At 47.6% G+C, this 27,226-nt stretch overlaps 2 protein-coding genes across 2 annotated transcripts; both read left to right on the top strand.

Moving 5' to 3' along the window:
• The first annotated feature begins 373 nt into the window (after positions 1-373).
• LOC117847707 (protein NRT1/ PTR FAMILY 2.7) lies at positions 374-13,153 on the top strand. Its single transcript, XM_034728972.2, has 4 exons — positions 374-578; positions 713-930; positions 11,382-11,920; positions 12,020-13,153. Exons 1-4 carry the CDS (start codon positions 464-466, stop codon positions 12,846-12,848), a joined length of 1,701 nt encoding a protein of 566 aa, XP_034584863.1. The 5' UTR covers positions 374-463; the 3' UTR covers positions 12,849-13,153.
• Positions 13,154-14,926: 1,773 nt separating this feature from the next.
• On the top strand, positions 14,927-17,083 carry LOC117850511 (rho GDP-dissociation inhibitor 1). Its single transcript, XM_034732346.2, has 5 exons — positions 14,927-15,453; positions 15,564-15,630; positions 15,731-15,949; positions 16,558-16,682; positions 16,766-17,083. Exons 1-5 carry the CDS (start codon positions 15,313-15,315, stop codon positions 16,844-16,846), a joined length of 633 nt encoding a protein of 210 aa, XP_034588237.1. The 5' UTR covers positions 14,927-15,312; the 3' UTR covers positions 16,847-17,083.
• Positions 17,084-27,226: the final 10,143 nt, after the last annotated feature.

The following is a 27,226-nucleotide window of genomic DNA, read 5'->3' as shown; positions in this document are numbered from 1 at the left end:
TTTTCGGAGATTGGCTGCCGTTACTAATTCATGATCTTGCAGGTATAGAATGAAGAGTTCATTCTCAATTCTATGAGAATTTTTTTATGATTTTCTTTATAAATATTTTTAACAAAAAGTACTAGTTAAAGACGTGTTTTGTAGCAAAAGGCCTAAGTTCACTTATTTATGACCAGGGGAGTATATGTTGGTTGTGAAAGTTGAAAAGAATTGATTTATAAATATATTAACACAACTTATATTTACAGTAGGAGGAACTAATACGATATTAGATGGACACAATGCTAAAACCAAACCCGATCCTTACACGCATGCACCGACTTCCAACACATCGAGTCAATTATACTCCAATCAAGCATGTAGCTATCCGGTCCAGCGTGTCTTTATTTCCATATGTCTATATGCACGGCTGACAATGTACACAACTCCTCTGAACTGATTCCAGACTTGCGAGAGAGCGGAGATGGAGTTGGAGATGGAGAGCTCGCTGGGTTCTCAGCTGAAGCCTGTCGACCAGGAGGTCCATGACAGGTCAGGCCGAAAGAAAGGAGGATGGATCACCCTCCCCTTCATTGCAGGTGCATATACTACCACTTCAATTCCCTTCTCTTGCTCCTTCTGATCTCTCCCTGCCGTCATGAAATCGTACCGTCTGATCTCTTTCTGATTTTTCTGTCGTCATGGCTATGTTTGCACATACAAATGGAACAAGGGAGCATGCTGGGGCTGGGGTTGGCCATCAACGGGACGACCAGCAACCTGTTAGTGTACCTGCTCAAGGAGTACAACGTGGAGAGCATCGACGCGGCCCAGATCGCCAACATCGTCCGCGGCTCCCTCAACCTGGTGCCCGTCGCCGGTGCCGTCGTCTCCGACTCCTACTTCGGCTGCTTCCCCGTCATCCTCGCTGCCACCGCTATCAACGTCCTGGTGAGTCATACATATATGCTGCTTCCTGCGTCCGCATGAATTTCTGCTAGTTGCATTAGCTACTATACACACTTCGCTCATAGTAAATCCCAAGCAAGCAACTGTGTAGCTACAGAAATGTCCTACTTCGGTTTGGTAGATGACTTGCCTTTAAATGTGTTGTCATCGTTTCTTGGTGATATTGCAATGTCACTTTCCTTTCTGATTGGAGACGTGTCCTCAAGTGGGACAAGCTAACAAACATAGATAGCAGTACCATATGATTCTAGATAACAAAGTGGAACTTTATTAATAACGATCCACACGGGGATTCTTGACTGGCACTGATCTTGGGACAGATGCACATTGTCTTCTTTGTAAAAGTGTAAAATCAACCACTCAGAGGAAGAAAAACGACCGCTATCAATTTCACTTTTAAAACTATGAGGGGTAGGTTACAATTATTCTTCCCAACAGAATTATTAATATGACAAATGAACCAATAATTAACATGTCGGGATCTATGAATGAGCTTTATACATTACGCATCCAGGCCAATGGTGCATTGATGCTATGATACTGACGAGTACCAATGCAATTATGTTTCCACCTTCCATTGTCCAATGAAATCTATGAAAAATGATGTTACCTACCGGATTTTCTGTAGAAATTACTATTAACTTCATTGTCAGAAAGATGCCCTATTATGTCCATGAGAACTCCACGTACATGATAGATTAGAGTTTTTTGAGTATTCGTTTCAACGATGACATGAGACAGCCCCAAATCATAGTTCAATAGCCATTGGTATTTGTTCAATAACTAGACATGTTACCGGTGTAATCCCAAGCTACTCTGCAGCTTATTGTTTTCTTGTATTCTTTTCTTGGTCATTAGAATATTTCTAATGTATTAGATGTTACAATCCACGTAAAGTAACAAACAAGTAGTTGAGTTGGCCTAGGTTACCAACTTTTTTTTTGAACGAATGGGCACGAGACAGTGCCTATTTCATTGATAGAGTAGATTATTACAGAAGTGTTTCAAATATGTCACTCTTACGCGATTACTCTCTAGATGAAAAAGTCGCTAAAGCTTTTGCCCCTGCTAAAATCCATGTGCCTGCTTCCTCCTTGATTTTGGCCAGCAATGAGGGTGCTGCCATCTCTTGATGGTTGAAAATTCGCCTATTCCGCTCCTTCCAGATTTCCCATATTATCAGCAGCGCCATAGAGCATGTTCCCTTCCGAGGGGCTTCGGTCCTTGTAGTCATATTCATCCACCATTCCAGGGCATTGTCGGTTGGGGGCCGTTCCGAGGGTTGTATGCTTGGTTGCGATGCCCAAGTGGCCACGAGGCTCCATATTCGCTTGGTGTATCTACACTGAGCCACTAGGTGGTGTGCTGTCTCTTGTTGTATACGGCACAAGGGGCATGCAGGGGAGTGAGACCATCCTCGTCGCGCAAGGCGATCAGCTGTCCATACGCGGTTTTGGAGGATCAACCATGCAAAAAATTTGCATTTCGGGGGCGCCCAGCAGTGCCATATTGTTTTGTAGTGTGGTGCATAAGTGGATCCCAGGAACTGCGCCTTGTATGCTGATGCCGCTGAGTATTTTCCGTTGGACGTGAATTTCCATCGAATTGTGTCTTCCTGTTGTGTTTGCAGCCGCACCATTGTTGCTAGACGCCAGAGTGTTACAAATTCTTGGAGGTGTTGCGTTGTCAGTCCTTCGTGAATGTTTATGTCCGCCACCCAGCTATTGTCAAATAAGGCTCCTGCTAGTTTTTTATGCTTCCCCCTGTATAGCATATATATGTTGGGCGCAATGTCCTTTGGCCTAGTTCCTTGTCCCCAGGCTGAATGCCAGAAGCTTGTTTTGCGTCCATTACCCACTGTGATCGTTGTGCAAGCCGCGAACAAGCGTTGATCGGAGTCGTCACATGGTATCCCCGTTCCAATCCATGTTTTTCGCGGTGACTCCCACTCGTGCCAAATCCATTGCAGTCTCAATGCTCTAGCAAATTTGTGAAGGTTTAGCACTCCTAACCCGCCATTTTCTTTTGGTAAGCAGGATTTGATCCAATTAACCTTGCATTTGCCGCTTGTAAGCGTTTTGTCTCCGGCCCAGATTTATCGTTTCCTTATTTTGTCTAGTTCGTCTAATACTTCGTTTGGTGCTTTTATGACAGTTAGTAGGTATAATGGCTGCGCGGAAAGCACTGCTTTGGTGAGACAAACCCGTCCTACTTGGGTGAGGTTGCGACTGTGCCATCCGGAGAGCTTCTGTGCTGTTTTGTTCATTAGGGGCTGAAAGTCCAATTTCCTTAGGCGCCTTATTGCAAGTGGTAGTTCGAGGTACCTTAATGGGAAGCCTGTGCGAGCAATCGGCCACTCTGAGAGGATTTCTTCGAGGTCTACGTTATCGCAGCTGATGGGAGCCACAATTATCTTTTGTACGTTTGTTTTAAGCCCAGTTGCCTCCCCGAAAAGATTCAATAGCTTTGTTACATTTGCGACGTCTTCTTGTGTCGGTTTTATGAATATGACCGCGTCATCAGCATACATGGAGATGCTGGTGCGTGGCGTACGCCCTCCGAGCTTTTTGAGTAGTCCCATTTCCGTCGCCGTGTGTATTAGTTGGTACAACGGATCTATCGCAAGGATGAAGAGGAAGGGGGATAGCAGGTCTCCTTGTCGTAGTCCTCGCCCGTGTGCGATTGAATCAGATGGGATTCCATTTATCAGGACTTTGCAAGTTGATGTGGCCAGTAATGCAGTTATCCAGTCCCGCCACCGCGTGGGAAAGCCTCTGTGTTGCATTAGTTCGAGCAGGTAGTCCCATCGGACAGAGTCAAAGGCCTTTGAGATGTCCAGCTTCATTAGCAGACGTTCTGTGTCTGTGAAATCTTCTCGCCATATTCCGAACGTACAGGAAGTTGTCGTGTATGCTTCTTCCTTTTATGAAGGCGCTTTGGCTTGGTGATATCAATTTCTCCATATATGGCTGGAGTCTTGTTGCTAGAATTTTGCTAATGATCTTTGCAATGGTGTGTATGAGGCTTATCAGTCTGAAATCCTTGATGCTTTTGGCTCCTTCCTTTTTGGGTATTAGGACGATGTTGGCTGAGTTGACTAAATTGAGGTCGTTGCATCTAGCGTTGTAGAAAGCGTTTACAGCCGCTATGACATCACTTTTGATTATGTTCCAGCATGATTTGAAAAACAGACCAGTGAAGCCGTCCGGTCCCGGCGCTTTGTTTTTGGGCAAGTCAGTTATTGCGTGTAGTATTTCCTTGTCCAAAAAAGGGCTGTCGATTCCGGTTAAATCCACCTCTGGGAATTGTAACTTTTCCCAATTTAAATCTTTGGTGCGGGTGGTTGGTGTGGACATCACGCTGTCGAAGTGATTTTGGATTATCTGCTGCTTATCCATGTGAGTTACAGCCCAGCCGCTTTCTTTCTTTAGTCGTTGGATGAAGTTTTTTCTCTTTCTACCATTCGCCTTCAGGTGGAAAAACCTTGTATTAGCATCGCCCTCGCGCAGATAGGTTATCCTGGAGCATTGTTTCTTCCTTGCTTTTTCTATGGCCGCCCATCCTAGGAGCCTTTTTTTGAGCTTGCTCCGTAAGTCGTGTTCCGATTCGGTGAGTGTTCTTGTTTCCTCCGCTATGTCAAGGCGCAGGATAACTTCTTGGGCCATGTGCATTTTTAACTGGGCACCCGAGACGTGCATTCGGCTCCATGATCGCAGTGCTTGGGCTGTTTTGTGCAGCTTGTAACCCAGTCTATGGAATGGTTCAGTGTGGGCCGTCGCCTTTGACCATTCCTGGCGACTACATCATAGAATCCTGGTAACCGCGGCCAGAAGTTTTCGAATTTGAAAGGTGTCGGCTTGCGAGGACCAGATTGCTGTGCCAGTAGTAAAGGGCAGTGGTCCGAGTGCGAGGAAGAGAGAGCATGGAGGACATGATCATCGAATTGTAGGTCCCAAGGTTCATTGCAGAAGACTCGGTCGATTCGCGATAGCGTCGGTTGATGCCTTGCATTGCTCCAGGTGAATCGCCTGTTTTGTAAGTGTATTTCTTTGAGTCCGCAATGATTTAGCGTTGCTCTGAAGCTCCTCATTAGCCTCCAGTTTAGGTTGTTGTTGTTTTTGTCTCTTGCGCTGTATATTAGGTTGAAGTCGCCCAGTACTAGCCATTTGGTGTCGTCATCAGGCCCCATGGTCCGCAGGTGGCATAGGAAGGCAGACTTCGCTGAGTGTCGTGATGGGCCGTATACCGTCGTGAGTCGGAAGTGCAAGTTACTGTGTTTTACTGTTGCTGTTGCTGAGATAGAGAAATGCCCCGTTTGGAAGTTCTGCATGTCGAAAACCCTGTCGTCCCAGAGGAGGAGGATTCCGCCCTTTGTGCCTGAAGCCAGTTTGTATGTAAATTTATTTAAGCGAGGTCCCCCTAGAAGGTTTGCTAGGGCCACGTCTATATTTTGCAGCTTTGTTTCCTGCAGACATGCGATGTGGCACGTTGTCGTCGCAATAGTTTCACGTACTGTGAGACATCTAGCGGGTGCGTTTAGGCCTCGCACGTTCCAACTCATTATTTCAAAGTTGCCGTTCATCTAAGTTATTTTTGGAGCGCTTGCTGACGGACCGGGCGATTTGCGGTTTAGGAGCATTTGTTGCGGCAGTGATGTTGTGTCTCGTAGAATACTGATCGCGTGGGTGCGTTATTCGGTAATCGGAGGTGTTTTTTGCCGCTGGAGCGTGTCCATTGGCGCGCTTTGTCGCTGTAGTAGCTATTGTCCAAGGTTTAGGTTGATAGTAGTCGGGGCATAGTTTGTAGTTCACGAGTTTTGCCCGAAGGTCGCAGCCAGCAGGGCTAAAGTAGAGTCCTCCCCGAAGGTCGCAACCAGCAGGGTGAGGCACAGGAATAGGAAATACATAAGGATAGCGATACATGGAGTAGTAATGAGACACTCGGTGCGGATGCAGTGACGGGATGATCATGTAGCCGCTTGATCCACCTGTTGGAGCTCTCCCACATCGTCGCCTGCCATCTGTAGAAGTGCGTCATTCACTTGGTCAGCAGCTTCGTCGTCGAGGTCGAAGAGTGCAGTCATAGCAGATATGATGAAGTCCGATAGCACCCCCTGAAACATGTTAAGGAAATCCTGCAGTACCTGCTCAATTGGCGCCATCTCATCATTGCCAACACCTAATTTTCTCCATAGGTTTCGCTGCGCGCGTTCAACTGCTGGCATGGCTGGCTTCTTGGCCAGGCGCGCACTCCGCTGCACCTTACTCATGTCGAAGGTGCGACCCCGACGCGTGCGCTGCAGTGGGGGCTGTAGCAATGCTGGCGGTGGCGGCGTTGCGAAGAGGTCATCTATTTGTGGGGCAGGCACAGCAGGGGCTATCTGTGGCGCTACATCAGGCGACTGGTGCACAGGCGTGTGTTGTTCTGGATTGGATTGGGGATCCGCTGGCCTTATAGGATGGGTGTCTAGCAGTTGGTAGTAGGCCTCATGTAGCGGTTGTGGCGAGTAATGGGCCTCACTGGTGGGCTTGGCGCTCTTGGTTGCAGGCGATGGTGTGGTGGGTCTGACTTGTGATTTTTCGCGGGCCATCTTAGTTGCAACCCCTGCAGGAGGTGCCGCAAGTGCCTTGGTTTGTTGGGCCTGCCACGGCCCAGCTGGTAATTGGCCGCTCACCTTGGACTGCCGCCCTACCGATGCGCCTGCTGAGACGGCCTGCTGCGGTTCCTGCTCCGCTACTTGGGCCGCATTGATGATCTTGTTGCCCGTGGCTCTCTGGGCTGCCACCTACTCGTGTTCTTGGCCCATGTTGCTTGCATCTTCTTGTTCAGCCTCGATGCACAAGATTTCCAGTGCCTGGTCGACGTCTTGAATCGTCGGTGATGCCACCGCCGTCGCCGGAGTCGGTAGTAGCGCCGCTCGCAGACTGTTGAAGACTCGCGGCAGCGGCACCGGATCGGACCAGGCCTTTTCCCCTTGCACCGCGTCCTCGATGCCTAGGCGGTCGGCGAGCCAGCACGCTTTGCGGATGTATTCGTTGGCGCCGGCGTGCCAGAACCGCTTCCTAGCATCCAAAGTGGAAATGTCAGTCGTATCAGGTGCCTCGATTACCTGCTGCTGCATGTAGTTCTTCAGCGTCGTAGCTTGCGCCATGAATAGGGCCTGGAGTTGTGATGGAGCTAAGTTGTTTAGCCCCGGATTGCCGGCTTCATGGTGCCGTCCATGCGGAGGCGCGTAGTTGCGTCTTGGGGGTGATCTTGTGCGGTCACGGCGCACCGTGCCCGCACAGCCCCAGTAGTCGTCGCCGAGCTTGCGCCCCTGTCCTGGGTAGTCGTAGTCGCCGTCGTCGTCGTCGTCGTCGTCGTCATCTCCGCGGCGGGAAGGCCAGACGAATGGCCGTTCATCACAATGCTGTCGCGTTGGCCGACGCCTGGTGCGGTCATCTTTGTTGTGCGGATCTTGACGGGCGCTCGCACCGCGCCTGCTTCCGCCTTCTCCATCGCCGCCCGTGGCCCGGGCACCGTGCTCTGCTCTGGGGGCGCCCATTGGCACACGCTGTCCCCTGCTGTGGTCAGCAGGGTGTGGATCCACGCCGATCGGTTCCCACGGTGGTCGAGGCAGTCGCGCCGGAAAGCGCAACCTTGCATCAGATGGCGCACCGTCGACGAGGCCGTAGCGCCATTCATAGCGCCGCCGAGTTGGGATGACGCTCCGCGGGTTGTCAATGGCTTGCTGAAGATCGCGTGCCGCCGCCGAGTAGTCCTCCAGGAGTGGCATGTGGACGAAAACTTCATATCGGGCCTCTTGCTGCCATGACAGCTGCGGGGGCTCGGCCGAGACTGCAAAAGCGGAGGATTTTGCCGCTGGGTTGTGGGTGAAGGCAAGCCATACCTTCTTCGGGATCTCGCTCGGGTCCACCGTCCAAGCCCAGAGCTCGATATGCCTGGAGTCCGCCGGTTGGAGGAGGTCGGTGACGATGTGCTGCAGGGCACACTTGTGGCCGATGACACGCTCGACGATCTCCGGCGTCCAGGCGTGTGACGGGATGCCGTCGAGGCAGAGGCGCACCCTGTAGAAGATGCGGAAGCCGAGGGCGTGTGTGAGGCTCCGCCATGTGCGTAGGAAAATGTCAATGCCCGCTCCTGTGAAGCGCCCTCGGCGACGTGCCTCCGCCGCGTGCTCCGCTTGCTCGAACCTGATTAGGTATGGTTCAGGCTGGTGGAGCGTGATGGTGACGTCACCAGGCCACGGGCGAAGCTCTCTGGTAAGAAGGTTGGCGATGTCCCTAGCTCCGGCGTCCGGCGGCAGGTGCAGTGCCCACGGGACGAGCGCGCAGGCTTCCCAGTCCCGCGCATCATGCTCAAGGTGGAAGGAGTTGGAGACGAACACGGTTTCTACTTCTAGCCACGTGTTTGGATCTCCTATGGCCATTTTGGTTGTGGTTTTTCTTGGCTCAGGTGGAGGATGGCTGGCGGCAAGAGTGGAGCACGGTTGCGGCTGGCTATCGATGGGAGCCGTGGGCGTGGTACTGCTGGGGGGTGGCGGCGTGTCGAGGTCTGGGCGTTGTTGGTCGGCAGGCGGCTGGCTGGAGCTGTGGCGCGCGGCTGTGCTGGTGGCGTGGCAGCTGGTTGTCGTCGGGTAGGCGGCCCGCGTCTAGCGGGTCTCCGTTGAGGTAGTGCCCGCGCCGCCCCGCACTTGCGCTCTCTGTGCTCGAATCGCCGGCACTGGAAGCAGCGGATGGGGTTGCGGCACGCCGAGGCGAGGTGGTCTGGGGCGAGGCACCGAAAGCAGTGGGCCTCAGTCTCGCGTTTGAAGGCAAGCAGCGCCTTGGTTGGTGGCCTCCTTGAATTGCTTCTGCGGCTCCGGTCACTTCCGCCATCGCGTCGCAGCATCTCGGGCAGCGCCTGCCGCCGCGTCCTTCGACTCCTCACTGGCTGCCAGTCATGGCGCACCAGATTGTTCTGAGATAGCTCCTTTACTTCGCCGTACCAGGGCCCTGAGCGTCGCGCCGCTGACGTAGGGTCTTGAATGCACCGCGGAGCCGTCTTGTCGTCGGAGTTACTCCGTCACCCATGGACTGGAGCGCTCCCTTCCTCGTGGCGCCGCGGAGAGCTTTGGGCGGTTGGAGCATTGAAACGCCTGCCTCTGACGACCTCCGCATAGGTCCGCGTCTCATCCTTCGTGGCGGGGGTAGGCTTGTAGCTGCCAGGTCTCAGATCTTGCAAGGGGATCCTCAGATCCGGCGATTCCGGCACCCAATCGGCCTCAAGCGGCGGCGGACAGTGGATCCGTGGAGGTGGCGGTGGGGAGGCGTTGACGAACTGTTCCCAGGCTCTCCTTGAAAGCGGGGTGATTGGGGATGGGGGGTGTAGGTTCGGGTTGGGTTGCGGACCCGCTGAAGCTCTACGGGGGTAGGCTAGGGCTGTCGCCGGCGGCGGCGGGTATCGCGGTGGCGGAGGAAGGTGGGGGGCTGGCGGAGGGGAACGGGGGGCTCTCATTCCTGGAAGAAACTACACCATGGGTAAACTATAATTTGGTCCTACTAGCATGCAGGTTACCAACTTTTATTAAAAGTATCATGATATAACCGGTAGCAGCACGTTATACGTTTGCAAGGATGGTTAAAAGATGCTAGCAGGGCATGCCTCTAAGGGGGAAAATGGTGTGGTGTATTTCCTGACTATCCGATCGACATAGGATGGTTGAATATTTATTTCGGATAGTTATGTCGGATAACCATTATGCCTTGTATGCTTGCCAAGCTTAAGGCTCAAGACGTTATGTGAAGCATACTTTCTTATTTTCTTTTTCTTAAGTAGTTACAAAGCTCAAAAAAGGAACTATATATTCAAATTTTAAGATCGCTAAAATAGTTTATTAAACTAAAAATAAATCTAAAATGTTGATGCAAATTCTCAAGTTAATGTAACTTTTTGTTTATAAATGTTTCGAATATGAGAAAAAAATTAAGGGCTTGAGGAACATTTGAGGTCATGTTTTTAATGAGGTATAGACAATAAAATTTGAAATTTAATTAACTCTAGTGATAAGTTCTACCTAACTAAAATGAAAAGTGTTACAATAGTTGGTTCATTCATATGTCTTTGTACGGCTATATATCTATTCTAAGCCTAAGAGTAACAAATGGAAAATGGAGATCTATGTGGATGCAACCAGTCCACCATCTTATTTATTCGGTATTGTAGATGTCAATAGATGTTTCTCCCGCACATTTTCCAGCTTGCCTCTCCCGGTTTTTAGAATTGGAAAAACCGTTACACACCTTCCATTTTTGAAGCATGACTCTTCGTCACTTGCTTAGTTTCTAAGCAAGCGTATTAATTAATGTCGATGCATGAAACATCTCAACCTATTCTCAAGATGTTATCAATTGCTTTATACTCCTGCTACCAGGCCAACTATTGACATGAACCCGATGCTCGCCTTGACTTTAATTTGTTGCACTGTCTTTATCATCTTCTTGTTCATGCCATGACTCTTGTGCCCTCCGTGCGAGTGATACTGATCATCTAAAGCTTCACCATGGCTGCTTATGACCCATCGGCTCATCCATTCCTCCCGATAGCCCTTCAGCACCTCATCACATTTGACCTCCATATTGCATCCATTCACATTTTTGTAATAAAGGAATAGCCTCTACAGTATAATATGTCCAGCCATTATTACAAAAGGACCATGCATGATCAACATAGGGAAATAAAAGGCAAACAACTTATAAGCAAAGCTTATTAACTAAACCGCCACCCTTTTTTTTCCAAGATATCCATTGCCATGGTCTCCAAGGCTCGAAAAGCACCTGGTATAATGTCTTGGTCCTCCTTTTGTAGTAAGACCCATACTTTGATTAGGGGCGTAGCCAGGAATTCGTTTTTTTCATTTTTAGGGGGGCAACAGTGCTAACTTTTCTTAAAATTAGATCAAATTCAAAATATGAATTTTGAAATTTCAGACCATAGGGGGGCCTGGCCCCTGCCAAACCCCCTCCCTCTGCCACTGCTCTGATCCAGTGAGTAGCCCTGAAAAGGATCTGCAAGTAAGGTTGCATCCATTTCACCTAGTACATCATAAGCAAAGAGACATCTCTCTGCCATCCTTAACTAAATTCCTTCACCATATCCGGTTTGGCCTTATGCATAATCATGCATTGCTCAAATGAACATGCTTATGCAACCCCACAAACCCCAATTAGATGCTTGCCGATCACCCGTCTCTACTAACCAAGGCACAATTCAATCTTGTTTCCCAAATGCTTATAAAATAAGATAAATACTAGAAACCAAGTTCTGGTATAACTTTGTGGAACTTGGTTTATGAAATGCAAAATATGAAACAAGTAACTAACGGAAAAACTTTGTGATTTGCAAACTACCATGTAAGAAGTTGCTAATGGTCAGACTTTGTGATTATCACCCAGGCATTTGTTCTGTTCACGCTCACCGCCGCGTTGCCATCCCTGCGGCCGCCGCATTGCGCCCCGCAGTCTGCCGCGTGCCCGCATGGGACTCCTGCGCAGCTCACCGTGCTCTACGCCGCAGTGTGCCTGCTCTCCATCGGCACGGGTGGGACCCGGTTCAACGTGGCGACCCTGGGCGCGGACCAGTTCGGCAGCGCCCGCGACCAGGACACCTTCTTCAACTGGTACTTCGTCTTCCTCTACGGCTCCTTCATCGTCGGCGACACGGCCATCGTCTACCTCCAGGACGGAGTCTCCTGGACCCTCGGCTTCTGCGTCTGCCTCGGCACATCGGTGGCAAGCCTGGTCATGCTGGTGCTTGGTGCGCGTTACTACAGGATGCCCGCGCCCAAGGGAAGCCCGTACACCGAGCTCGCCCGCGTCGTGGTGGCCGCCGTGCGAAAGGCCCGTGTTAGTGTTGCCGGGCGACTGCAATACTACGTTGGAGATGGCACCGTCGCAGACTCTGGCAGTGACGGTGCTCCGAGTAAGAGGCTCGGGTGCGTTGCAAATTCTCGCATTCATCAAGTGATGATTGAAACATTTGAAACAGTTGAACAATGATGCACATTATTGTTGAGTCTTCTGTGACATTGCAGATTTCTAAACCGTGCCGCAATGATCACGGCAAGCGAAGGAACGCCGGACGCAGCAGGAGGCGGCGGCCGTCGCCCTAGCGGCTGGCGACTTTGCACGGTGCAGCAAGTCGAGGACCTCAAATCCCTCCTCGGCGTCCTGCCGCTCTGGTCGTCGGGCATACTCATCAGTGTGTCCATCGGCGTGATGATCGGGATGGTCATCCTGCAGGCCCTCGCGATGAACCGGTCTCTCGGCCCGAGGTTCAACATCCCGGCCGGGTCCATTACCGTCTGCTCGCTCACCGCCTTCATCGCCGCCACGCCGGTCCTCGAGCGCGCGGCGTTCCCGCTCTGGCGCAGGGCCACGGGCGCGCTCCCCACGCCGCTGCAGCGCGTCGGGCTGGGCCACGCCGTGAACGTCGCGGGCATGGTGGCCGCGGCGCTGGTGGAGCGCCGGCGGCTGGGCATGGTGCGCGCGCACCGCGGCGGCACCGCCGGTGCGGAGGCGCCCGGGTGGGTGGCGCCCATGTCCGCGCTGTGGCTGCTCATCCCGCTCGGCGTCGTGGGCGTCGGCGAGGCCCTGCATTTCCCGGGGAACATGGCGTTCTACTACCAGGAATTCCCCAAGACGCTGCGGAGCACCGCGACAGCCATGGCGCCGCTCCTGATCGCGCTGGGGTTCTACCTCAGCACGGTGTTCGTGGACGTGGTGAGGCGGGTCACCGCGTGGCTGCCCGGGGACATAAACCAGGGAAGGCTAGACAACGTGTACTGGGCACTGGCGGTTACGGCGACGGCCAACTTTGGGTATTTCCTGGTCTGTGTCAGCCTGTACAAGAGTCGGAAGTGATCGACGACGGCGATCAAGGAAAGTGAAGGCTTCATTTGCTTGGATCTGTGTCAGTCTGAGCCTGTAGCTTCATTTGCTTGGACCTTGGAGAATTGTATTGCTCAATTTGATACTCATTCGTATAACGGGCAGTATATATGAAGAATAAACTCCTAGTGCTTTTGTGCTCGTAGCCATCTGCATGTAGGGGTGAACATTTGGTTATTACGGATACTTTGGCTCTGTTTTCTTATAACCATGTAAGTGTGAGCATCAGAACTAAAACCTAATTAATCAGCCAATTTTACTTTGGCTAACTTAAATCATCCAGGGAGAGGAGTGACGGCGTGAGGCAGTTGGCATTTCTTCGTGTGCCCTTTAATGGGCGAAGCAACGAACCAGTGTGCTAGATAGGGTAAGAGGAAGTATTTTAAGTTTCGCAAAATCTAAATCGAGAGTGCTCTCGATTTCGGCTTAAGTCGAGAGCCCTCCTGATTTCTATAGTACGAGGAAGACATGGGAATTCTAAATGACAAAAGAGGAAACAAAGAAAAGGAGAATTAACAAATCAAGAAAAGGAAGTAGCAAATGGAATCAACTCCTTCGGCGGCCTCCTCCTCCTCCTCCGGTGAGCACCTCACCTTCTCTGGTGACCTCCAATTTCGTGTTAGGGTTTGGGATTGGGGTTAGGAGTTGGGAGTTTCGGGTTGGGAAGGGGATCTATGGCCGCTGGATCTAAAGGGATAGTTGGGGGAGGCTGCCGGACCGACGGTGGTGCCGGTGTGTGGGCGGGATAGCGAGGCGGCGGTGGCGTCGCCTGCCGCGTGGTGGGCGATGGCGGTTGGATAGTACCGGTGGCGGGGGAATCATGCTTCGGTCGGATTAGGGTGGGAGCGGTCGTCAGGGCAGCAGATCCGGTAACGGTGGCGTTGCTGGAGTCGGGAGAGGTGGGGTGGAGGCGGGGGAGCTCATCCAAAAGAGGGTGGAATGCTGGTGAGGGCGGTCCTCGCCAACATCGGAGGTGACACTGGCAAGGGCGGCGGTTGGCGACATGGCAGGGGAATGGCTCGCGGAGGAGACGAAAGAATGGCGGACGGAGGAAGAAGAGGGAGCGGTGGTGCGATTTTTTTTAATCGTGCAACATGGTGATAGCGGAGAGGGTCTCGCCCAAGCATTATCTGGAGCCCCCTCTCCATCTAGTGGCCTCCTTCAAGTTTACATATTGGTTGTGTTTAATTTTTATTGATTTAATTTGGTTTCCGGAACATAAATACCGAGCTACACATTGAAAATGAATTGGTGATATTTTAGAAACCGGACCCTAAACAAAAAGCTGATAAACAACATGAACTCGGTTTGGTTTGGTTGTTTTAGAATATAGTTAGAAATTGATATCTACTATTTGAAAAGAATCAGTATGCCCAACATGGTCGGTAAATTTGGACAGCTTAAAACCTTAGTCCACGACTTTAACTACTTCATATTTAAGATAAATCTAAACATAATTATATACATGTGCAAATAGGATTTATCTAGTTTTAGCATCTACTAAACAAGAATTTTTCAACATAAGGAAAACATAGCAAGATCTACCATGGTATGGATTAGTAAGGAGAAACTCAGCGCAAAGATATGTCTTATGGTATCAATGGAACCCCGAGTTGCATAAGGAAGGTTGGGCTGGATACAAAGGATCCCCAAGCTACATGAAGAACTTGCCACAAAGGCAAGGATCATCATAACCTCGCCCGATCATCTTTGAATCATCTCTATTAAGAAGCTTCTGCATAAATAAAGGAATCTCATCATCCCAGCATATGGTCGTCCATGCTCCACACCAAGCTGGAGAATCGATGAGCTTTGTGTGTGAACCATGATGCAAATGGATTTGAAAAAAAGATGCCATGAGAAAGTTAATATTAATTAAAAATTGAACAAGTAGATTTACCCAAAATAGAGTACATGCATGCAATTTTTCTCACCAAGTTGTCGTATTTCCTAATCAAGGAAGGAGTAAATGATGTATGCATGCACTTGTTTTGAGCCACTTCTGCATGGAAACATATAGGAGTACAAGGGAAAATTTGAGGGGCACTAAAGGTAACAAGAGAATGGCAACGGAAAAGGCGCGCAACCACATAAACCACTATTCCAAGGTGGAACTTCAATGAGATGCAATGGCTGGCTTGCAAGGCCCCCGCCGAAGGCGCTTACTGAAGGAGTGGTGATGCATACACCTGGTGCCCCTCCGGCAGCTGCCCGGGCTGCTCTCTAGTATGCTATTGACCTTTCCTCCCTTCCCTACCTCCACCACTCCGAACCACCTTGCTCCACTAATTGTCCTTTGAACACACATACAAAGCGCCTTGTGACACGATCACTCCCAATCTTTGAGAATTGTTTCCTCATCTACGTGTTCATTGGTATTGGTCTACTCGCTCACCTCGGTCATCCCCATCGACTGCATTGGGAGCGTGCATAGCCCATGGACAACAAGGAGAAAGAGAAACAGGAGGAGAAGCATGAAGGAACTGACGTTGAGGAAGAAGAGGACGAAGATGGTAACAAGCGCATTGTGGTGTTGGGCCCCCAGGTTCCCCTAAAGGAACAGCTCGAGCTCGATAAGGTCTCACACTGGGATTCAATAAAGTGGTGGACATTTTCTCATGACCATTGCTATCTTCATCTCTGTTTTTGAGTAATCCTAAAATTGTGATCTCCTACTTGCTTGTGTAGGATGACGAGAGTCTGAGGAGGTGGAAGGAGCAACTCCTTGGGCAAGTAGACACAGAACAGCTTGGAGGTAATTGTAACATGTTCTTGAGCACCCTATCCTCACGTTAAATATGGATCTAGCCATGGTGCATAATCTTGAACACGTGAGTAATTAATTTTCCATGCAGAAACTGCGGAGCCGGAGGTGAAGGTGCTGAACCTGACCATCTTATCACCGGGCCGGCCGGATCTGGTCCTGCCAATCCCATTTCAGGCTGATGAGAAGGGCTATGCGTTTGCCCTCAAGGATGGCAGCCCCTACAGCTTCCGCTTCTCCTTCAACGTCTCCAACAATATTGTGTCGGGCCTCAAGTATACAAACACTGTCTGGAAGACTGGAGTAAGAGGTGTGGACACCACAAATTCCTCGGTGCATATATAATTACTAGTACTCAACTAAACATGATTTAATCTGCTATTACTTGTGCTTTGTTGACATGTTATTCATCAAAATCGCTGATGAACTAACATATTACATATCACATGAAAGGAATGTTTGAATCCGATTTTCTAATCCATTAAATTACCAATAATGAACTCTCTCTCTCTCTGTCTCTCTCTGTTCGTGTGTGTTACTTAAAGTTCCACAGTAATTTGCGACCTCATTGACATTTAAAGACTTCCTTTACTGATTACCCATGCATGATTAGAAGGCCTTGCATGATTCACATTATTGTTCCATCAGCATAAGATGAAATACTGATAATGTGATACATTTATTACTACTGGAAATAAAAACAAATTTATCTCTACTTTAAAATAATGTGATCTATTGAACATTGAGGTAATCAGGCTCATGCTGCATGATATATCAACCAATCCTTTGCTTATACAACAAAAAAACATGAGTATTAAGAGATCAAGATCATCTTGCACATGAGTATGGTTTGGTACTTCACATTCTTTCTACTACTGTCCGTTTGAAATAGTTGATATTTTTCACTGTTTATTGCAGTGGAGAACCAGAAGATGATGTTGGGGACTTTCAGTCCCCAGCTAGAGCCATACATCTACGAGGGTGAAGAAGAGACCACCCCTGCTGGTATTTTTGCAAGAGGTTCCTATTCTGCCAAACTAAAGGTATCTATATTTATCAAGTTTTATCATAGATGCTTCATGATCGTCGCTGCACCAATCATTAATAATATCGTTTGCCCTTTTAGTTTGTTGATGATGATGGCAAGTGCTACTTGGAGATGAGTTACTACTTTGAGATTAGGAAGGAATGGCCAGGAACCCAATAATGTGGATGGAAGGTCGGCTTGTTGAAATGTGTTAGAGCTCATAGCTAAGCCAAGCAGAAGATGTGTTATTGCTTCTAGAATGATTCGTTCACTATGTCTTCGTCATGAAGTGCCTTTTGAGTTGTTTGGAGTTCATCATTTAACGCTGTTTGTCACATAATATTATTAGTGCACATTTTATAATGAATCATGTATGGAGATACTCAGATATATTTATATACTGATTGATGAACTGTTTGCCCGAAACACACATGCTTCCTTTACCAGTCATTAATTGTTCAGCATTTCCGTATCCTGTAATCATGGGGTTATCGCTAAAGTTTCAGAACTGTTTGCTGCTTACAATATGAATGCATTTGATAGCTAAAGTGTAGTGCTAGCTAGTTTATGCTTTTTGCAGTGATCCATTTCTGTCAGCTCAAGGATCTTGCTTACATGTGACGCTATTTTAATTTTGCACTTTCCGTCTTCCTATATGGCTGCCCACATGAAGTTTTAGTGCATTAGGTGCTCCTACAAATCATTTCTTGTGCGGGCTAAAGGTTGAAAGCGTGAGACACGAGCTAATAATGTATGTTATAGAGCAGCTAGCAGTGATAACTACCAAAACGTCGCTTTGATTGTTGGTAGAGCTAGCATCCGGCCGTGCATTCTTTATTTCACCATATCATTGGGAAGTGAGTGAAACAATCCAAATTTCTATTTCGGAGAATCCAAACCTCTGTATTTCCGTGGTAGTTCCACGATGAGACTATCACGTGCAAATCCATGTTTCAAATGTTACAAAGCCATACGACATAGAAATAGAGTCACAACACTCCACCCTAAACCGAAATTGCATTGGCGGTCGAAAACCGTGAAGGAAATGAACATTGGCAGCCGGCCGTTAAGGAAAACCCGTCAAGAATAGAGAGCCAAGAAAATTCAATTAGCTTGGCTGCAACCTGCGAAGGATTATTTTCTCAGCAGTTTGGCAGCCAAGAAAATTAGAAAATGTGTAAAATCTTCAATGTGCAAAGAAAATATTCCAACCACCAAGTATATAGCTTTCCTTGGCGGTCGTCGGCAGCTAACTATACAACATTATTCCTTGGCTATTGTCGGCAGCCAAGGAAAGTTATTTACTTCGGACCCTCAATCACCAAGCTAAATAGTTATTTTCTTGGCATACCTCAACAGCCAAGCTAAATAATTGTTTCCTTGTCTGCCGACCACCAAGGAAATGCATATATCCAATAAACAATATTGGTATATCATCTACTAATCGATACAGTAAACAGTGTACGCCATCAATCATTCAATTCATCCAAAGCTCCATTGATTGAGGTAGCAACCAGCAAGTTGTCATGTTATTCCAAAAGTGTTACATGAAAATATGACACAAAATAAATGCACTGCAGGTAATATGTAGTAGCCTTACTGAGAAGAAAATATTCATAGGTATTCCAATATCAAACATGGATCAGTTGTTACAATCAACTCAGAAAATGAGTTCACTTGAAAAACTATTGGATGAATCTAACAGGACTTGAGCTAGTTAGTAAAAAGGTAAACAGATCTTTCACCATTGCATACAAAGGGAATTAATCAGATGGGCAGGCAAGTTGTATATGAGCTCCCATGCTGCAACTCTCACACTTGTCTCTAACCCATAAAAACAAATTGTAAAACAGGTGAAACTGAAACGATTAGCTGGAAGCATGTAGGTGAAAACTGAAAAGGAAGAAGTGATTACCTGACAATTATGTTTTCTTGATATATAATCATTGGGAAATCAGCATGTGGGTTCACATATGCTCAAGCCAGCTTCAGCAGTTTCAGATGAAAATTTGGGACAACAGCAACTGTATACAAATGCATGAATATGTTTGAAGAAATTGTATTTACCATGGGCTTAAATGTGCATCCGTAGTAACCTCCTGTGTTTTTCCATTGTCCATCCTGTAAGTAGACACCAATTCATATCTGACAAGCTACAAATTCTGCAGAAAGAGGAACAAGGTTCAGTTAAGCAACAGGAGACAAATGCTTGCTAAATTAGACATGATAAGGCACATGTTGTCAGGATAGATTCCCAGTGCCTAAAAAGAAGGAAGAAGTCGGACTCCTACTAGGATTCCCCTGTAATCCTACTAGGACTCATCCCATATAATCATATAATCCTACTAGGACTCCTCCTTCTAACCGACTCTCCTCCTTATAACCGACTAGTTATCTTACCTCTTGGAGTATATAAAGGAGGACGAGGGTACCTAGATCGGCAGAACCATCATCAACCAATAACTAGGCTACTCAACACCCAAGCGCAAGGCGCAATACACAACACCCCAAATAGGATGTAGGGTATTACGCTACTCCGGCGGCCCGAACCTGTATAAATCCGTGTCTTATGTCTTCGCTTTTACCTTTGAGTTCCAGGTCCGGCGATCCATCCACGACAAATCGACTACCTCAGGGTACACCCTCGGTAGGTTGCCAGTATAAAACACCGATATCTGGCGTACCAGGTAGGAGCGATCATCGAGATCATTGAGCGAGCTTGAAGGATCTCACCATCAAAATCAATCTACTCAGCGCGGCGAAGCTGTTATCTCGACCAGATAGCAACTCAACAAGCTCTTGCATCGACCCCAAGGAGCATCGGGTTCTGTCCGATTTGGCGAGCTGTGCTTTAGTTTCAAAGCTGAAGTCGTCGAGTTGGATCAAATCCGAAGCAGAAAAGGATTGGTCGGAGGATCATCTGCAGCGGCGCCAAGCGTCCGGACGTGTGGGCTGATTCCGAGTGTGCTACGGCAGAGGAAGATGTCGCACGCGGTTGTACGCTAGTGCCGATGGGTCGCATGGAGCTGCATAACTCGTACCGACCAAGATTCGGCGTTTTCTTTGTCACCCGCATATGCTAGCTGCTGCACGCGGGTCAAGGCAGAGGATCCATCGATCCCGTAACCAAGTCGAAGTCAGGATGTCATGATGCAATCCTAGTCCGTCTGAAGCAATGAAGGCTAATCGATAGCACCTGCAATTAAAGGCTGTTGCGTTGCTATGCATCGAGTCTGAGAGAGAAAGAAGGCCAGCATCAAGATCGAGGATAGCTGCCTCTGTCTCCTTGACGCTAAAAGAAAATTCAGCAAAATATTATTACACGCACACAAAGGAGTACAAGAAGACTCTTCAAGTACTTCACGGCAACATAGAGATCCGGCCGCAAACTACCTCGTCAACAACTACTTCAACTTCACAAGAGCGCTCGGTGACTCGTCGACCACTCGTCTTGACTAGTTACTAATCGAGGGTGACTACTTCGACTACTCTTCTCGACTACTTCAATGGACGACTCACCGACGACTACTCCGACTACATTGTGATGCTCGCCGATGACTACTCCAACTACATCGTGACGCTCGCCGACGACTACTCCCCGTCTCAACTAGAAAATTAGTCGGGGCAAACCTCACACCATCGACGACTAGTGGAAAACGACTCCAACTAGTCGGCTTCATCAACAACCGTCACGGTTTCATCGACGACCGCCGTGGCTTCATCGTCAATCATCCATGAATCAAGCTAAATCACTTTTCTAATTATTTTTTGACTTGTCTTCCACATGCAGGGCAACACGCCGACTAATTACTTGTGTACGCCTCTTGACGGGAATTACCCTACAGAGCTACACTTTGCCAACTCTTGCGCACAACACGCGCTTTACTCGCCAGAGGGTAGCAAACTCTTTTGCGCAATCGCGCTCTCTTTTTATCACAATGTCGACTACTTTTGTCTTCTCTTAGCCATTGATAATCTCCTTGAATAGAATACGCCTTCGTTCATGAAAGCCTCGGGTGCACCTGTTACGCCTAAGTGCCAGCATACATACACGAGAAAAGGATTTCAGCTGTGCAAATGGTAGTGCCCGTACGCGTATATGGAATGCAATGCAAGCCACAACAATGTCAACAAAGGAGATAAAGGACACTAAGCAAAAAAGGGACTGAAGGGGTAAGGCACAACCCGCAGAAAAAGGCCGTGAAAAAGGAAATAGAAGGAAGGGAGAAAATAATGACGGGAAGGGAAAAATGGAATGGAAAAATATATGTTCTTAGGGTATTATAGATATTTGACATTTCTATCAATCTCAAACTAACTCAGAGAAGCCCTTTTAACAAACGTTTTTCAATAGAATGAGCCAGAGCCATAAAAAGCCGCTTCATTAGATGAGCTAGAGCCGTGGCCATTTTAGCACAAGCCGAAGCCCTACCAAACAAGGCCTAACAAAACAAAGAACTGCCTAATACCATGGACATAGCTATAGCTATAGATAATAACTCTGTAGAGGTTGTACATATGTACCTGTCTGTGGTGTAGCCAGGCGGTGTAGGGCCAACCTGATTGACAGATTCACCCGAAGCCCTAGTGTGTGGCTAATACTCAAGTCTGGGAATATCTTCAATGACAGGATACCACTGTCACTAGCTTTAGACCTCAAAGCTGTGTTGACCACCAACAGGGCCAGTAGTAGGTCGTGTTCGTCTGGAGCAGGTCATCACCTCAACTCTGTACACCAATCTGCTTATCCGCCTGCATAGTCCAGTGTAGCATGGTTAACCCAACTCAGTCCTTAAGGACCGAGAGCGAGCACTCAACTCCTCAAAGATTGTGAAAGCACGTTTGCATACCCATTACAGGTCACCCATCACAGCTTTGCCATCAACTCCTCAAGACAAAGTCTCAAACAATGTACCCGCCACATGTACGGTGTGATAGGGGATGCCCAAGAACCACTAGCCTAGCTAGGTACTTCCATAGTACCGACTACGGCTCACTCTAGCCATAACACATCAAGGAATCATACCCACCAAAACTCACCTTAGAGTGTATCAAGGGGTTCCACCACCAAACCATGGCCTAGACATGCCCAATCATAATGCATAAGTAGTTTATATAAAGTAAGTGCATGATGCCTCACTTTGGGAAGGTGTTAGATCGAGCCTAGATCCTTCAAAAGGTAGCTAGTCCACAAGTAGGTAGCAAGGTAAAAAGGATAACAATTATGAAGGGAAGACTAACAATTTACTATGTAAACAATCATCATCCAAGCATCATCATTACAAGCATTAGCATCATCGTCCTGGTCGTAGTCCGGGTCTAGCATAGAATGTGATACAATGCGAAAGTAAATAATGAGCATTACATCTATTGAAAAAAAACAATAACTCCAATTTGGAAGAACCAAATAACTCGTCGAGGTAGCCACCACCGGCTAAAGGAAATCCACATGAAAGTGCTTCGAAAGGCACCGGCTCCTTGCTCCGGATCTTGTTCCCCCGGTGCGAAAGCAGTTGGATCTTCTTAGCCCCTCTCCTCTACCTTTTGTGGCCCATCTAGAAACATTGGCTAAGACTTTATGTCCGCACTTAGGTTCAAAAGGAGACAGCAATCGAATCTAGAAGAGGCACTCTAATTTAATGCAACTTATTTCATATTTTTCTGAGTTAGAATGAATTAGTTATGAACTTTTAAAGGAAAAAGGCTTATTAACTAATTTAGTTAAATTCAGAAACTAGATGGGACATGTGACAAGCTCAGGTTGTACCCAGTCTGTAAAACAACTTTGTCAATAACACTTTGGCCTAATTCAATCGGAAAACCATTCAAAATTTGGGTCAAAACAGCCAAAGCCCTAAAAATCAGCAAACTTGGAAATCTACCTAAGTCAGGATGACCAGCGTTCTTGCAAACTTTGGAACCCCATAACTTCAAATCTGTTTTGTTTTGGAAGTGACACCTTTCGTAAGTTTTAAACTTTGATATAAGGGCTACAATTCATTGAAAAACAAATCTTCAAGTTCTGTTGAAGAATTTAAAATTAGTCAGCCCCAAACCCTCGGCCCTTTGGCTGCCGAGCGCGAACGCCTCGCCCAGAGCGCACTAGACCTCGCCCAGTGCGTGCGCCAGAGCACCGCCCGCCGCGTGGCTCTCGCCCACCGGCAGCTCGCCGTCGGCCAATCCACAACCATGACAAGATGACTCGCTCGCCCGGTTGCCTAGTAAGCGCCCGACCCTATCCTTCCCTCTGGCCGCGCATCCCCTTCACCCCGTCCCGAGCGAGCTCCGCCCACTCCCGACGCGCCACACCTCACGCCTCCACCGGCCAGCTCCGCCTCTGCCAACCCCGATCACGACCGCGACAGCACGAGGCCCCCGCTCGCCAATAGCTTCACCTGGCAAACCGTTTCCGCACGATTGCTATCCCGTCGGGCCAATGCACGCGAGATTGCGCCCTAGAGCTCGCGCCCCTCCGCCAATGGCGTCGCCGCCCAATCCCCTATGCGGCAGTCGCTCCCCTCTCCCCTCCGGCCATGCTAGCGCTACCCGTTGGCTCCACCCTCACCCTCCGCACCTCCCTGGACCTATAAAAGGGGTCAATGTGCCGCCTGCGCAGCTCTCCCCACACTCGCCAAGCTCCACTGCCCCTTTGCTCTAAGCGCCGCCGCACCACCCCTCCATGGAGCCCCCTACTCCGCGCCACCCCGCACCTCACCAACACCTCCACCCGCTTTGCCGGAACCACGCGCACCTCTCCGCGCCATTTGTTGCCCACGAAGAGCCCCTGGTGCGCCGGAACGCCGCCGGCCTTCGCTGTCGCTCGAGCTTTTCTTCCCCACACCATTCCACCGTCCACACGCCGTATCCATGCCCCCCAACCGCCGCCAAGGCCCTCACGGTGAGCTAGCGCACCTCCCCAGTTACTTCTCTCCTGCGATTAGGCCGGCCATCGCCAGAATCGAAGCCGTCCGCCGCCGTGACTCCATAAGGGCACGGGTGTGATTGGGAAAGCTTCACAGGGGCCTAGTTGTTAGAGTTAAGGGCTTATCTGCGAGAGTTTGAAAACCTTAAGGGCCCTGGTGTAAAGCTGTCTCGGTTTATGTGTTTTAAAAAGGCAGATAAATGAAGGAACTTTGGAGATACACCAAAAATCGTAGAAAACTTAGAAAAATGTCAAACCACTTTTGTTAGACTCAGTGAGCAAAATAGTTCCATGGAAAAATAAACTTGCCCATGTTACTGTTAGAAATAATGCTTTATAGTTTTATCTCTTGCTTAGGCCTTTTAAATCTTGGTAAATCACAAAAAAATGTAAAATTGACAAATCCACTTCTAAAGTGTTTGTTTCAGCAAGTAGAAGTCTAGAAAAATTCATAGGAGCCTGGTGTAGAACTTTATATCACTGTTTTAACTTTATCTTTGACATCTAGGGTTAAATATTTCTTTTTACATAAGATTTAATCCATAGCAGAGAAAAATGTGAAACCACTTGGAGTAGCTTAGTTCTGAAGTGTAGTTCTTAGGAAAAATACGAAACACTAAATGAAACTTTGGGAAACATGCCTTTATTTTTGTGGAAAGATAAATACTATATAAATAGGGGAAGTAGTTGTCCTTCACTAAAAATCATGAAAAATTCACCCAAATCTCTGTAACATACTTTCAACCCACTGCTGAAGTTTCACCCTCAGAATCATTGTAGATTTTGAGATTAAGTACATCCTACCATTGGGTAATAGAACAATTTTAACTTTAACTATTTCTGTGCTAATCCAATGGATCCCAAATTTTTACAATAACTCGGTGATGACATGATTGAGATACTGCTAAATTCTCGGTGTCATTGTTGTTGTTTGAATGTGGAAACAAATTTTGAAAGATGAACCTCATTTAATGAATAAAAGAAATCTTATGTACTAGAAAGGGTAGAGAGGTGATATTGGAAGAGGTACAGAAAAACATTCAAAAACAAAATAACTTTCCAAATGAACCTTGAACAACCCCAAAGTGACCCCCACCTTCCTTGTGAGGTCTAAGTTGTAAGAACCTTAAATGTGTACACAATCACCATCAAGGTCAACCCCAGTTTTATACCACAACACACCTTACTTCATGAAGATAATGAAAGTTTAGAACCTTGTTTGGGTGAATGTGGTCAAAATGTAATTCATACTTCAACAATAATTGATGTCTTGCATCCTGCATGTGGGAGCATGGAAATTTAAACTATCTGCATATGCATATCATGTAGAAGTTAATATCACCGACGGAACCTACGAGCTCCACCCCATGCCGGAAGAGGAACCCACCGTGGAGCTACACCACGTGGAAGCTAAGCCCGAGCTAGATCAAGACCCCGAAGACCAGCTAACTTTCTCTGAATCAAAAGGCAAGCCCCGGAGCATAACCCTGTATTAAAAATTTATGCAATATCTATGTTCTTATGTTTGTGCATTTAAGTTTATAGGAGTTGCTTGACAACTTAGTTGCATGATGTTAGGTACCTATGGTTGAATACTAGCATGATAGGCCGAGTAGTCGCTGTGCTAAATAGGACTCGGTAAAAGTCGAGTGATTGCCTGTCACTCGCGAGTTATAGGAGTTGTTTGTTTACTCTAATGGTTCCAATGTGGTGGTTTGCCCTATCTGTCTAGTAATGAACTTGCTAAGGTTGAAACGTGTTGGTGTTCATGATCAAGTGTTTGAAAGTACTAATCTCATACCTAGTATGTGATGGGGAAACCTAGTACCTGATTGAACTAGGACATGGCTTATACTCCTGCTATCCCTGGAACGTAGTTCCCATGGTGCATCATGTGGGTGCAAGTGCGGTCACAGTACGGCAGAGGCCGGGACTATGGAGCATTGCATGCCAAGGAAAATTTGGCCCTGACACATGTCTAGAAATTGATGGGGACAGCTGATAAGTGAAGCGATCCTTCGTGCTACGCGGATGTCATGGGATTAGGTTCGCCATGCATAGTTAATAAATTTGAATCGATTCGTCTACCTCTCACAGTTTGAGACTACTTGATCTCTATGCTGCACTGAGTAAAGATGGAATATGATGGAAATACTAAACTTAATGCTTGTCATTAATTGTTTGAAAACTATGTTTGCTTAGTATAAGTTGCTAATTTAGACTGGTTACTAAACTTGGAACCTGAGCTAAAATATTGAAAGTAAGGACCAACTTTAGTCGCTTTTGGCAAAAATAAACCCATAGCCAAAAAGCCTTGCATGTCTAGAAGCCGGTGAAGTAGTTATCACCTGTCCGGTCAATCTTGCTAAGTATTAGTTGCTCAGCCTTGCTTGTGGCATAACTTTTCAGGTAATGTCGATAGTTTGGTTGCTAGCGCCACTTCGCCTACCTAGCTCCCTTCGGGTTGGACGGTCGAGTGGGATCCCTTCTCAGACGACGAGGACAGGGGTTGTTGATATCATGGTCGGCTTCGCCATGGTATTATGTACCGACGTTTAGCTTTCGCATATTTTACTTCTTCGTTGTTTACAACCTTGCAAACTCTGCCTGAATTTCGAAAACTTTGATGTAATAAAATGTTGAACTATGTTAATGTGATGGGAATGTTGTAATCTCTGTAACCACTCACCTTCGTGTGAGCAATGCTTCTCGATCCTGAGTATGAGGTTTATCAGATAAAATCCGACGGATGACCCAGTTGGCTTGCTTAAAGTGCATGATCGTGTGTTAGGCGACTTAAGTGCATTTTAGCCAAGTTAATTTGGACGGTTCTGCCATAGGAGGTGTGCATGCGGGATCTTCTACTGCCACGTGTGGCACACATGCATGTGGGCTAGTGTGTTCTGTAGACACTGAGTGGTTGTGGTGGCAGGGCGGCCGAGTGTGCGATGTCGCGTGGCCAGTGTCCGGTGACCACACCCACGATGTCATAGAGTAGCGACGCATACGGCGTGTGAGGGGGAAAGGGGATTAATTGGAGGGAGATGGGAGGAAAAGCTGACATGTGGAGTCCGCTTGTCAATTGAGAGAGTGAGAGGGTGAGCGTGTGTTTGGCTAGCTGGGATGCCCCGTTGGGCCTGTTGAGCTTAACCCGTGCGGGTGTGAGGTTAGTTAGCAGGTCAGGTCGTTGGTTGGGCCAGCCTAGTTTAGGATAGTTGGTTTAATTTTTACAATTCATTTATTCCACACAGTGGAGAACCAAATAAAACCCAATAAACCCCAAATCAAACATGCAAGCACAAGTTCAAATTTAAATGCACGATTTATTTTACTAATTGAATTTAAGGGAAAAGAATTAGTTGGTTGTTCCTAATGTTTATTCAAATTTTTAATGAACAACTGAAGCAATACAAAAAGTTTTAAATTTTTTCAAAACTCAAATAATTAATATTACTCAAATTTGAGGAATATTATGGTCTCCTCCCTCAAGCAAATCTTTTCCTCAAGATTTATGCCTTGGCTTCATCCTCGAATAGATGTGGAAACTCTTTTCTTATATCAGACTCCTTCTCCCATGTGGCTTAACTCTATGTGATTTCTCCAAAGGATCTTGTAGTACAGAATGGAAGTCCTCCTTG

This window comes from Setaria viridis, chromosome 3, assembly GCF_005286985.2.
Source record: "Setaria viridis chromosome 3, Setaria_viridis_v4.0, whole genome shotgun sequence".
In the NCBI taxonomy this organism is placed as follows: Eukaryota; Viridiplantae; Streptophyta; class Magnoliopsida; order Poales; family Poaceae; genus Setaria; species Setaria viridis.
This window is presented reverse-complemented; position numbering and strand designations above follow the sequence as displayed.